General features: G+C 37.5%; 1 protein-coding gene across 4 annotated transcripts in view; it reads right to left on the bottom strand.

The window, feature by feature from the left end:
- ssbp2b (single stranded DNA binding protein 2b) overlaps positions 1-10,360 on the bottom strand; it is a 77,712-nt gene extending 67,352 nt beyond the window's left edge. Inside the window, exon 1 of one of the 4 annotated variants that reach the window (XM_077243546.1) lies at positions 10,037-10,360. In XM_077243546.1, the coding sequence (XP_077099661.1) occupies positions 10,037-10,092 (56 nt within the window). In that variant the 5' untranslated portion in view covers positions 10,093-10,360. The other 3 variants (XM_077243545.1, XM_077243548.1, XM_077243547.1) reach the window with 3 other exon arrangements.
- Positions 10,361-14,744: the final 4,384 nt, after the last annotated feature.

A 14,744-nucleotide genomic window follows, 5' to 3' on the forward strand; every position in this document is an offset into this window, starting at 1 on the left:
TCTCATGCAATGCCATCTGAGGGCTTGAAGGTCATGCACATGCCCATGTCTCCTGCCTTGCCCTACACAGACTCAGATTTCTCTGGATTCCCTGAATCTTTTCACAACATTATTAAGGTGGATGGTGAAAATCCTAAATACTTTGCAATCTTGCATTGAGAAATGTGATCATTTTTTGACAATTCTCTCATGAAATTTGGCACAAAATGGTGAGCCATTTCTTTGCTTGTAAAAAGACTTTGGAGGATGCACCTTTTCTACCCAAACACGATACCCTCACTGCCAGTTCATCTGATAATTGTGGACCGTTTCAAAACAGCTTAACTTGGGTATTCTGTAATCTTTTCACTTTTATTTTGAGTGTTTTGCAGCCATCAAAATCTTAATGTGTTTATATTTGCAAAATATAATAAATTTAGCCAGTCAAAACATTGATTTTTTTTTTGTTATTTTTAATTTTGTCAGTTAAATAAAGGTTCAAGAGAATTAACAAATCAGATTCTTGATTTTGCACGTTTTACACAACGTCCCAACATTTCTGGAATTAGGGTTGCATTATTATATTATTCTTAAATACTTTACAGTAAAAAAGAGTAATATTTCCCATTTTGTTTAATATATCTTTATTTAGTAGTAGTAGTAATAGTAATACTAATATTAATAATAATTACTATTATTATTTTATAGTCATATTGATATATAATCAACATTTTTTGGGCCATATTGTGCAGCCCAACAGACAAGTAAGAAACAAGCAACAAACCAGGAGCTTTTTTTTTTTAAATTGCATTCTAAATACCTTTTTTTTTTTTAAATCACAATTCGATTTTTTTGTTGTTGCCACAAATCATGCAGCCCAAGTATATATAAAGATGCCATTCAAAACATTCTACAACTACACCGTCACAAACACCTGGCCAGAGAGATGCAACCACAGCACCGTTGTGGCAGTAACAAACGTCAGTAATAGTCATAGACCGACAAATATTGGCTAGTCCAATAAATCTACCAATATTTGGTCCTTTTTTTTAACTGGCTCATCACGTTTGGCCAATTTACAGTAGGCCTGTAACGATAACAAATTTTCCTGGAGATAAATTGTCCAAGAAATTATTGCGATAAACGATAATATTGATAATAAACGATAATATTGTCGTTCTGAGACCATTTTAATCTAAAATAATGATAATGTCATAATAATGCAGATACACCTTTTCAAAGATCAATAAACTTTTATTTCTAAAGACTATTTAAATGAACAAAACAACCAAAAACAATAAAAGCAATGGACTCTCAGTCTCTGTTAACAAAAAATACTCTTACCAATGTGTGACTTCCGTTCACACTGAGAAAGTGAGAATCATATGCATCATGTACTGTGTGAGCATGCGTCTCTTATGAGTATGTGCACTGAGTTTGTGTGTGTATGCTTTCTCATTGAGTTTGTGCGCGAGTTTGTGTGTGTGCGCTCGCGTCTCATATGAGTATGTGCATGGAGAGTTTGTGTGTGTGCGCTCTCGTCTCATATGAGTATGTGCATGGAGAGTTTGTGTGTGTGCGCTCGCGTCTCATATGAGTATGTGCATGGAGAGTTTGTGTGTGTGCGCTCTCGTCTCATATGAGTATGTGCATGGAGAGTTTGTGTGTGTGCGCTCGCGTCTCATATGAGTATGTGCATGGAGAGTTTGTGTGTGTGCGCTCGCGTCTCATATGAGTATGTGCATGGAGAGAATGGCTGCGTCCCAATTCGCCTACTTATACTACGACCTAAAAGTATGTACTCTTTTTGTGAAGAAAAAGTACATACTTTTGAGTGTGTAGCAAAAGAGTAGGCAAGCTTTGGGACATACTACTTCGTCATCTTTAACGGACAGCTCTGTCGGGTGCGCAGTTAAAATCATCTTGTCACAGTTAAAATCCTCCATTCAATCTAATTTAATTTCCTACCGTTTCGGAGAGAAATGTTGTGGCACCTTGGTCTGCAGCCATGGGTCATTAATGCGGTGACTCTCCTCCTGTGTTTGCAATTTGAATGTAATGATGCATTTAAAAGTTTAAACGTATCTTTACAAAAGTTCACAATGCTGCTGCAGATGCAATATAATGTAGACAACATTGAATAAATAATTTTTTGTCATTTTAGATACTGATAATTACCCACTCAAACCCCTTTATCTAAACCTTTCTACATAACCACCGGACTCGCGCGTCCTCCATGTCTGTAGTTTTTTAACACTTTTCAATCGTGTTTGTAGTTCTAATCGAATCCTCGTCCAACGCGCGTTGGGTTGTGGGCAATATCAGCCGTTAGAGTGCGCATCGATCTGCACTTCGGATTCTGACCGGAAAAAGTAGACCATCCGGGTATCTTTGGAAATCTCATTTCAACATACTACGATTTGGGACGTACTAATTCTAATTTCGAATACTATTTAGGACGGATAATATGCGAATTGGGACGCAGCATTTGTGTGTGTGCGCGCGCGTCTCATATGAGTGTGCGCGAGTTTGTGTGTGTGCGCGCGTGTCTCATATGTGCGTGGAGAGTTTGTGTGCGCATGCGTCTCATATGAGTAGGCTATGTGCGTGGAGAGTTTGAGTGCGCGCGCATCTCGTGTGTATAGAGTTTGCGTGTATGTGCGTGAGCGACTTTAGGTGTGTCGTTGTGCATTTCATATGTATTTGTTTGAGCATTCAGCAGTAACATGCATGTTTGACTACGTAGTATATGTGTATGCAAGTGTTTCATATGTGCGTGAATGAAGTTTGATTTAAGCCCTAGACAGCGCCTCATATGAGGGAGAGAGAGCGCGCGCGAGAGAGAGAGAGGGACGAGCGAGATGTAGTGCTTGCGATACGGCGCTCTGCAATCAAATACGATTGTAAATGGGCGCAGTAAAAATAAAAAATAAAAATAAAAAAAACATTCGAAAATCAATGTGTGGCAATTTCGCAAATGTGTGGAAAAAATATCGCGTTGATATTGTCATCCAGTCTCTTTGGTAGAGAGAGAGAGAGAGAGAGAGAGAGAGAGAGAGAGAGAGAGAGAGAGAGAGAGAGAGAGAGAGAGAGAGAGACGAGGTTAGGGGTGGGCGATACTGCTAAATTCGGTATCGATCCGATACCAAGTAAATACAGGGCCAGTATCGCCGATATCGATACCGATACCAATACTTTTTAATTTTAAAAGCATGCACTTGAACTTACATGCACTTTCTTGTGCTAGAGCAGTGTGTCATGATTTATGAGGTGAATGCATCATTAATATGCTAAATCTGAAGATGTTTTCATGACCACTAAATATTTTGTGATTTGTGCTCTCAACTCGCCTGTGATTAGTCAGTGACTTTTACCAAACTACCCTAATTATAGTAATGCACTATTGTACACTAGCCTACTGTTCAAAAGTTTGGGGGCTGTACGATTTTTAATTCTCTTCTGCATTTATTTGATCAAAAATACAGTAAAAACTGTAATATTATTACAATTTAACATGGGCTATTCTGTCATTTATTCCTGTGATCAAAGCTGAATTTTCAGCATCATTACTCCAGTCTTCATGATCCTTCATGATGAGAATTCATTTTAATATGCTGATTTGCTGCTCAAGAAACATATCTTGTTATTATCAATGTTCAAAACAGTTTAATGTTTTTGTGGAAACCAAATAATTTTGCATAAAATGTATCATGATGAACAAAGTTGAAAGAACAGCATTTATATGAAATGGGTTTTTTTAGATAAAAAAACCCCCCTGTAAAACCCTTGACTGTACCCTTCCGATCAATTTAATGCATCGATCCTTTGTTGAATAAAAATATTAATTTCATTAAACAAATCTTACTGACGTCAACATTTTGAACCATTATGTAAACGTTTAATTTGTTTATTGCGAAATAACTCCCGATTGTTTCTCTGTCATCTAAGCAAGGCTTCGTTTCCCAAACGCACTGAGACAGAAGCACCAGCATCGAACGCTCTCTGTGATTGATTGGTTTCGTCTTGTATCCAGATGACTAGGAGAAATAGTTCTACCCTACACAATTATTCGCTAACATTCGCTTATTTTTAAACTTAGAAGCTTTTTTAACGCACTGAATTGCGTTCTAAATTAATAAAAATTACTGGTAAAAAAACACATTTGGATCGAGCATTTTTATGTGAGGATCGATCCTTTTCGATACCACGTCAGTATCGAAAGTATCGATACTTCAGGATCGATCCGGCCACCCCTAACAAGCATGCAAATGAAAATTATCGCGGCCGGAAAAATGATCGAGCTCATTTTTTTTAGCGTGCGATTAATTGATTTATTGATTATCGCGACTGGGCTAATTAACAGTAGTACTAGTTCCCCCCTTTGCCTCAGTTCTAAAATATGCAAATAACTTTGTCAATAAAAATGTCAAATGCCTGTGCCATAAGACTGGATTCAAGTCGCTGGCTATGAACATCAACAGTTAAACTAACTTTAACTGGCCCAGCATTATTATCTTATCCTACTTGTTGCTTTGTCATCACAGTACTTGACATGGAAGAGAAAACAAACCATAGAAGACATTTTATGCTAATGCTAGCTTAGCTATAGTGCCTGTTGCAGCAATGAAAATGTAAATATGAAATTGAGCTTGCGCAGATAGAAGCTTTCACGTGGGATGTTTCAGGCCTAAATGTGTTCACTGGGAAAGTTATGGTTATGGTAATCACCAAACTAAAAACATCGCCTAACTTAAATCAAAAATGGAACAGATTAATTCTGTGCTATGCAAGCTTTCCAAGCCATTTGAACATCAGCTTTGAGTTTTTCCTTTTTTTCTCCCTCATATCACACAAACCATCCTCTTGACAGTTAACCACTTGTCCACTTTTCTTTCAAAAGGGGAGATAAAAGGTACTGTGATCTTCTCAAAGCCGTCACCTCTTTAAAACCTGCCGGTGCTACAACACTACACAGTCTAGCGGTTGTCAAATTCAAACAGTTTAAGTGTTAAAGCAGAACTGACTGACTCTGCACTTAATATCAATAAAACATTATGTCAAAAGCTTATTTTGTCACTTGATCTGACCACATCACACTTTTATCCAACTGATGCTGAGTTTTACTTTACAAAAAGATGTAGACATATTTTTATCAGACGATTTAAACCAGCTTGTGATATCTGAAAACAATATACTAACTAAATACAGTCTGCCTAAACAATAAACATTGGTTTGATCTGTGTATACAGGTATTTCCAAGACTTTTTAAGATTTAATTAATATTCACAAGTTTTCTAGGCCTGGAAATCCTGAAAAGTGAATGTGCTCTGTCATGCTCATGTGGGAGTTGGGGGTTTGAGTCTATGCGTTCATGTTCCCATTCATTCCTTCTTTCCTTTCTTCTCTCCCCATGATTTTCTGTCTATTCTACACTGCCCCTGTATATAAAATTGATTTGAAATTTTTAAAGACATCAACGGAAATGAACAGAAACGCAGCTGCCACCCTAAAAATGAGTTTTGCCACCCTAAAGTTGAACAGTGTCACACCTCGCAAATTGATATAATGCACAAACAATTTAAGGCTTTGGTTTATGGAGAGGTGTCAACTTAGTAAACATCCCTGTCAGCTCATAATAAAAGTTTATCTCGACTGGGTCACTGGGCATACTTGGAGTGTCGAAGAAAAACGCACTTGTCTTGTCCACAGGCCTGGTTCCATTATCAAATCACTGAAGGTGCTTCTGAAATTAGCTAGGGTGCTCTAGTAAAGTGCAGATGTAATGTGTAAGCAACGGCTCTAAAGCACCACTGTAACAATATAGCAATGTAGAGTGAGATATTTACAAGATTTCGTACAAGTTATTATCTTACAAATAATTGCAACCGCCTGCTATGGCCTAAAATGCAGACAAAAAAGCTCTACCTGTAATCTAGGGCCTGAATTTTGTTTCGGAAAATGAGGGGGAAATGGGGGGATGTTTTAATTTAAGGGGGGAATTAATTGTGGGAGGGGCATTTTTTAGACAATTAAAAAAATACAATTATCTCGCCTAAATGTTTGATCATGCAATGAATTTTTGCTTTTACAGGGTCCTTTTTTTCACAATAGCTTACAGAGCATGCCTGATATCAAACTTTGAATTGAATTTACAAAAAAGACAAGTCAACAACACTTAATAAAATAAGATAAAATAAAGAGTAGGATTCAGGTAGAGGAATACTACAGATATTTGAATAAAGTATCAATTTAAAGAATAAAGTAATATTAATCAAATAAGACTGAATAGTCCTCATTTTAAACTAAAATAAATACAGATTAATCCTTACAAATAAAGTTACAAAAGTTATTCATTCAAGAGCAGAGAGTGCTTTTCTCTTTGTCTTCTGTTGTTCTGACACAGACACATGTTAGGCTGCTGTTACTTTAAGACCGAATGCACTGATCCATTATACTGTTACACATGCGTTTTCTGTTCATAACCGACTGCATTTATGTGAATACTCGACAAGACGAGCAATTCATACATAAATTTGTGTGTATTTGACCATACAAGCACTTTAAGACATGCAAAGAACTTAATTTGGTCTTCGTGAGCTGTTTGTGAGGTGGCTTTATGTGTGCGCGCTTTGAGTGCGTGCGCTCAGAAAACAGTCTCTCAGAGAGCGCGCGAGTGCTGAATGGTTTGAAATCGCTTGAATGTTTAAATTGGCATGGCTTAAAAAGATGTGCAAATGATTAACTTCAGTGACACTGTCCCGATTTGGAGAGTGACAATTCCATCAACTGCAGCTTTCTAGTGCAGACGCGATGGATGTGAAGATGTGAAGTCGTTTGTGCCGTTCGAGAGAGAGAGAGAGCGTGCTGATTCACTTACGCCGTTTGTGAAATTACTTCTAAGAAAGTTTTCAAATTACTACTGATTTGATCAGATAATATGTGTGGATTCATGTTTATTCAACCTAAATGCTATAGTGAATATGTTTTTGTAGGAATTTCATGCATTATATAAGCACGGAACCTGCAGGAATGAGTAAAAATATGCGCAATCCCTCGCCGAAATTCAGGCCGACAGGCCCTGTAATCAGTTGTCATTCATCTCAGTTTATCGTGATCTCACAAAGTAATCATATAGAGTAAATATGATTGAAGTATTAATCATATTATAATTTAAATTTCACAATGAATATTTTATTTACATGGTGTCTGCACTTTCTTATGAGAGGATTCACGAGCTTGTAGAACAAAAAAAGTACAAAAAAAAGTTTTGAGCAACTTTATCACCTCTGATTGGCCATCAAAACATCAAAAGACATGTCTGTGATTGGCTACATTGTTCAATGCTGTAAAAGCACGTAAACTGAAACCTTTGACACAAACACAAATACGCACTGGAGCATTTGCCAAATCTGTTTCGCCAATAGGATATTATTACAGTTTCAACTAAAAATACTCTTGCTTTCCATAGAACCGGACCCTCAGAGATGAGTAAGTGAGAATCTCCAAAGCAAACCTTTTATGCGAGTTGCATTTTCTGGCAGGTGTGACTGTATCAAAAATAAAATAAACTCAACACAATATGTAAACAAGTTTAAATGCTAGCTACAAGTTTTTTATTTAATTTAATTTTTAAATGGTTGAAAATTTAGTTGTGACATCTATGAATGTCACCTCAATAAAATGTCAGCGGAAACTAAGTAATATTTATTGGGGCAGTGTTCATCATCTTCACCCCTCCCCCTTTTTTAAAACATTTTAATAGTTTAATATTGTACCCTTTTAATGCACAGATGCAGGTACAGTCAATCACATGTTTTTTCAATACATTAGCTAGCTCGCTCATTACACTTTAATAAGCTACCTTACACATTTTGGGCCAAATGCTAGCAAGACCCCTGTTGTAGAGGAATCAAACATCTGTACAGTAATTTTTAGTTAGGAACTGTTGTTGTCAGGTATGTTTGATCATTTTCCCTTATTTCCTCTGCCATCCCAACTATAAAATCTTGGACACGCCTCTGCAGAAACATATACAACAGTTATTTTTTTTAAATCCTAAAGCATTCACAGAACAAGAAAAGAACCACAAACGGCAGACAAATTCACTTAGCAAAAGCAAAAAACTGTAAGAACATCTCATAACCAGCAAAACTGCTTTCTCAAGCTCAAATCTAATGGTGAAAAGTTTTCAATGAAACCACAAGTCCACACATGTCCCATAAGACACTGGCCTGAATGAAACTGCAATAATTGCTAATTACTTCAAGACAAGAGCTCACTGCAGGAAGACAAAACTGTGAGCGTTACAAACATGTTCAAGCCGAGAACTAAGGCAGACAGTATAATAATATAGTTTGAAACAGCAGGAAATCAATGACAATGAGTGAGGTGACATCTCTGTCACTGACTGACATGTCAAATAAGTTCCCATGCCCATGTCTAAAATCTCCACATTGACAAGTCAAATACACTTCAATATTACATATTTTTTAAATACATGCACTAGCACTTGTTCCAAACCTGTATGAATCACCCCCCCCCCCCCCCCCCCCCCCCCCCACCCACCTCCACCCCCACTGAACACAAAAGAAGATATTTTGAAGAATGTTAACTAAACAGTTGAAGGTAGCCATTCTCTTCTATTGTGTTTTTTCCTACTATGGAAGTCAATGGCTAATGTCAACTAACTTGTCTGCTTACCAACATTCTTCAAAATATCTTCTTTTTATTTCAACAGAAAAAAAAGAAAGATACAGGTTTGGAACAACATAAGGGGGAGAAAATGATGACAGAATTTTCATTTTTGGGTGAACCATCCCTTTAAATTTAGGTTATTCATTTTTGAAAGCTCCTTTTGCATGGATGAGTACAAGACACCCTTCTATGATACTCTAAAATCTCCACATTAACAGGCTAAACACACTTCAATATGATATATTTCCAACACATACAGACTAAATCTGCAATATATTCACGATAAAAGTTTTTGGAACCTCCTACATAAAAAAGAAATCCCCTCAGACGACCGTTATGAGTGTACTGGACATCGTTTCAAGATAATTCAATCGCAATCGTTCCCTATTTTGTCGTTCTTTGCGTTATTCCGTTTCCGACATTATCAAACGAACTAAAATACCCATAAATTACTGTGTAATATATAATATAGGCAAATGTTCTTCTCGAATCAACGGACCTCTCATCATGCCATCACCATCCTCAGAGACTCACGCGCAGCCAAAAATCTTATATAACTGCCACAAACAAGAAGTCACTGCGCGCGACGGGCTTCGATAGAACGCGAGTATATTAGAGTATGTAGCGCGCGCATGAGAGATTATGAGTGACGTGCGCAGCGCGAAAAGTTACATGACAGGTCAGTCAAACTCGCACGCGCTGGAACTTTTGAAGCTGAAACGTCAATCGCGTGCGCAATAACTCTTCAGACCAGAACCGAACGCCAATCATATTCTCTTCCGCGAGCGCACAGAACAGAATTTCGCTCTTTTTTAACAACAGACTGGTACAATAAACTTGTTTCCCCGAAATGCAGCTCACCTGACTGGCTGCAGTGGGGAATTACACTTGTAACGGTTACGTACAGGCTATATTTCATGCACTTTTCTTTTAAAGCCCAAAACTTCTGTACTCACCTTACTCCAATACTAAATTAGATGAAATCCTTGAAATTACTAGCCTATCTAGCGTTTCGTTACCCGTGGCAACTTTGCGTATGTAAATAAATAAATATATTACTGATGCAGAAATAAGATTTTGACTGTTTTTTATCGATAGTCCAGATGTAAAGTTTAGTCTTCGCATCTCTTAACTTCTGCTCGTGCTACCCGTTTACTAAAGACGGCATGTCGCGTTAATTAGACGCAAGATATTCTACCAGCGCGTGACTGATAACTGACAACAACTTTCTTGCATGAACTACAAGCACTGTCAGACACAACACAGCATCCAAGGAACAGAACGCATCCGCTGCTTGTTAAAAGTCTGGCCGCGCGCTGTCTTCATTATAGAGATCCCCCCCACCCTCATAAATAAAACTTACTTTTCCCTCGCTTGGCTGTCGGACGGTACGTTGTTACTCTTGCCTTTGGCGTACATGCTTGCAGAGAGCTCCGATTGTCACGCACCTGTCAACCCATCACAGCCTCCCCGGACACAACCCCGTCACCATGGCGACTACAGGAGCGATTCCTCTCATTGGTCAGAGCGCCGAGAAGGAACGCCCATTTTGTTGGGTAACTAGCGTGAGTGACAGTTACTTGTCCCCGCCCCAACAGAAACACAACCCCTTTCTTATCTCCAGCACTCTGTCTGTGAAACACGCACACACACATACACACACTTCGTCTTACCCGGCACTGAGGGGAATTTGAAACCGTACTGAGAGGGATTTTAAACAACTGGCTGTTCCCCTCACTAGCAATCACACCCTCTACTGTCACTGGCCAAATTTAAAGCGATACGGCAAATGTGGAGCGGATTCTTCAGCTTCTGTATGTAGTGTGGATTGAAATAAGACTATTTGGGTTTAATACCACTATAGTTTAGACAGCAAAACAGAAAAAAACAGAAAAATGTTTGTGACAATCAAAACATCCCTAATGTATTTTATGAATCAGCTAGTAATTTTATTCTGTATTGGAGAAAACTTGGATTACTAAAATATTCACAGACAAATGGATTTTAGACCATGTAAAACTATAGGGCACGAACCACCAGACCATGCACTGCAATTTTTTCATTTAAGTTTCAAATTCGGGTCAAGCCTTTATTCTGAAAAATACTTAAAAATGATATATAATATACAGGTGATGGTCATATAATTAGAATATCATCAAAAAGTTGATTTATTTCAGTAATTCCATTCAAAAAGTGAAATTAGGATATTATATTCATTCATTACACACATACTGATATATTTCAAGTGTTCATTCCTTTTAATTTTGATGATTATAACTGATAACTAATAAAACCCAAAATCAGTATCTCAGAAAATTAGAATATTGTGAAAAGGTTCAATATTGAAGACACCTGGTGCCACACTCTAATCAGCTAATTAACTCAAAACACCTGCAAAGGCCTTTAAATGGTCTCTCAGTCTAGTTCTGTATGGCTACACAATCCTGGGGAAGACTGCTGACTTGACAGCTGTCCAAAAGACGACCATTGACATCTTGCACAAGGAGGGCAAGGCACAAAAGGTAATTGCTAAAGAGGCTGGCTGTTCACAGAGCTCTGTGTCCAAGCACATTAATAGAGAGCCGAAGGGAAGGAAAAGATGTGGTAGAAAAAAAGTGTACAAGCAATAGGGATAACCGCACCCTGAGGAGGATTATGAAACAAACCCATTCAAAAATGTGGGGGAGATTCACAAAGAGTGGACTGCAGCTGGAGTCAGTGCTTCAAGAGCCACCGCGCACAGACGTATGCATGGCATGGGTTTCAGTTGTCGCATTCCTTGTGTCAAGCCACTCTTGAACAAGACACAGCGTCAGAAGCATCTCGCCTGGGTTAAAGACAAAAAGGACTGGACTGCTGAGTGGTCCAAAGTTATGTTCTCTGATGAAAGTAAATTTTGTATTTCCTTTGGAAATCAAGGTCCCAGAGTCTGGAGGAAGAGAGTCTTGAAGTCCAGTGTAAAGTTTTCACAGTCAGTGATGGTTTGGGGTGCCATGTCATCTGCTGGTGTTGGTCCACTGTGTTTTCTGAGGTCCAAGGTCAACGCAGCTGTCTACCTGGAAGTTTTAGCGCACTTCATGTTTCCTGCTGCTGACCAACTTTATGGAGATGCAGATTTCATTTTCCAACAGGACTTGGCACCTGCACACATTGCCAAAGCTACCAGTACCTGGTTTAAGGACCATGGTATCCCTGTTCTTAATTGGCCAGCAAACTCGCCTAACCTTAACCCTATAGAAAATCTATGGGGTATTGTGAAGAGGAAGATGCGATATGCCAGACCCAACAATGCAGAAGAGCTGAAGTCCACTACCAGAGCAACCTGGGCTCTCATAACACCACGACTCCATGCCACGCTGCATTGCTGCAGTAATTCAGGCAAAAGGAGCCCCAACTAAGTATTGAGTGCTGTACATGCTCATTCTTTTCATGTTCATATTTTTCAGTTGGCCAACATTTCCAAAAATCCTTTTTTTTTTTTATTGGTCTTAAGTAATATTCTAATTTTCAGAGACCCTGAATTTGGTATTTCCCTTAGTTGTCAGTTTTAATCATCACAATTAAATGAAATAAACATTTGAAATATATCAGTCTGTGTGTAATGAATGAATGTAATATCCAAGTTTCACTTTCTGAATGGAATTACTGAAATAAATCAACTTTTTGATGATATTCTAATTATATGACCAGCACCTAGATGTATGGGGGATATTTAAAATATGGGATTTATGTGACCTAACGTTTCCAACATTTTGAAGTAAAAGTTTTATTCTGATGTTTAGAAACATGGAATATTGGCTTCATTTTCTTATGGCAATCTGGTTGTTTACACAAAGCACATAATAGGAACATATCAGAATATTCTTGCGCATGTAAACACAGACAATGTGGGACAACATTAAATCAAAATGGACTTTTTACTTACTTATTACTTTCATAATGCACATTTCTCATCTTTTTGTGGATGATTCATTGATTGCATGATTTTCCAAAGAAAAGAGAATGTTTTCATATAAACTGATCAAAATACAATACACTTTTTCTGAAATGGCTTCCCTTGTCCACCTGTGTCAGGTTGGCCGTAGCTACTCAGCCATGGGCTGATTTTAGAATAGTATACTAGCATTACTAACATATGGAAGAAATTGTAAGTGTAGTATGCAGGTCGGCCATTGACTGCGTTCGAAATCGCAAACTCTCTTGAGTAGGTACTTATTTTGAATGAGTAATTACTTCACAACCACTAAAAAAGTACTTTCTATATATGAATGTAATCTGGACGTATTACATTCGCCATGTTGTCATTATCATGTGACCTGTGAGTTGGGTCACTTCACTTCCATTCATAAATCCTCTCCCGTGGCCTCATGGTAAAGTGTCCACCGTATGCACACTTCAGAATCTCACCGGAAGAATTAGGTCATCCGGGTACTTTTTGCCTACTCTTTTTGCTATGAATTCAGACATACTTATTTTGTCACGTACTGTTTTTCACCTACTAAATAGTAGGGAAGTATTTGATTTCTGAAGCAGCCTATATTTTAGAAAACAACATTGAGTCCTTGTAACTCTTTTCGCCACCCAATCAAATCCCTATTTTTTTTAACTTAATTTAGTTTTTTTTTTTAATAACATGTTTCAATCTAGAATGCTATATATATATGTGAGTTCAATAAAAAAAAATTTGATTGGGTGGCGAAAAGTAGGTGTTATATATATATATACACTAGTGCAATGTCCGTGCAAAATCTGTTGTGTGTTTTTAGTAATTGTTGGTTTGGTATGTTTGAGTTGTTGAATAGGCTACTATTACACAGAAGCCTAAACTCAGAGAAAACTATAACGTTAAGCGCACCATAATAAAATATAATATTCAGAATTAAACAGTGTAGCTGATTTACAGATTCAGTTAACATCCACAAATGAATAAGCGCGACGATTCAGGGAGCAGGCTTACACAGTGAACTCAGAGAAAACGCTACGCTTGAGCAAACAGTTTGTGAATAGGCTACTACAAATGATGGCCGTGAATAAGATATAATATTCAGATTTTTTTAAACCTCAACCCTCTGATGTCAGAATGTTTATTTTTAAACCACAACCTTCTAAACATCATCTAAACATCTTCAATGTGTGCTTCTTTTACCGAAATATGCGAATAACAGACACACAAACAGATATTTCTGTAATTTATAGTGTGTCTGTGTAGGCCTACTGTATATTTTTTTTAATCGCAATTAATCGATTTGTACAGTATGTATGTGCAAAATCAGTTTTTGTGTGTTTTTTAGTAATTGGTGGTTTGGTGTGTTTGAGTGCTCATTGTTACAAATACACAGCAAAAGTTCAGTGACATTTCTCTGTGTGCATGGTTGAAAGCAACTACTGATACTGACATAATGACATACAATAAATATGGAAAATTGAACTACATATATAACTAACTACTGACAACTAACTACTTCTGAATGACTACAATATTCAGAAGTAAACAGTCTAGCTATATATATAATAATATATTTAACGATATATTTAGCATTTCTAATCCAAACAACGTCAAACTTGGCACTGCACTTACTCGTGCCCATAATCAAGACACCTGTCAAGTATGAAATCCATCGGACTAACGGTTCGAGAGATATGCGATTAACACACACACAGACAGATAGACGTTCCTGTAATTTGTAGATAGATTATTATAACGTTAAATAATTAGACCTCTCTTAAGTCCTAGATACTTTTTGTTGCTAATAACTACTATTATAACTTTAGACAGATGACCTTAAGGGCCCTTATTTTATTCCCTTCCTTCTTACTACTAAATTATTTTTAAATACACTATGGATCGTAATGTTGGATGCATAATCAAATAGTCTGTTTTGACCTGAAATGTGAGAATTAAAAATGTATTAGCTAGTAATAAATGCGTCAAGTCTTTAGTTTGGTAGAAAATCCCTTGTTGTGGACGTTGATCTTTTCTCTATTCGGTTGTGTATATTATTTTGGCGAATGTTTTAACTGCTGTCTGTCCTCTAATGTCTGCGCTGTGCTTTTTCCCCCAAAGTGGGCGG

The sequence above is a fragment of the Siphateles boraxobius genome, unplaced genomic scaffold (assembly GCF_051911475.1).
Source record: "Siphateles boraxobius isolate OS27281-9 unplaced genomic scaffold, OSU_SipBor_1 25, whole genome shotgun sequence".
NCBI lineage: Eukaryota > Metazoa > Chordata > Actinopteri > Cypriniformes > Leuciscidae > Siphateles > Siphateles boraxobius.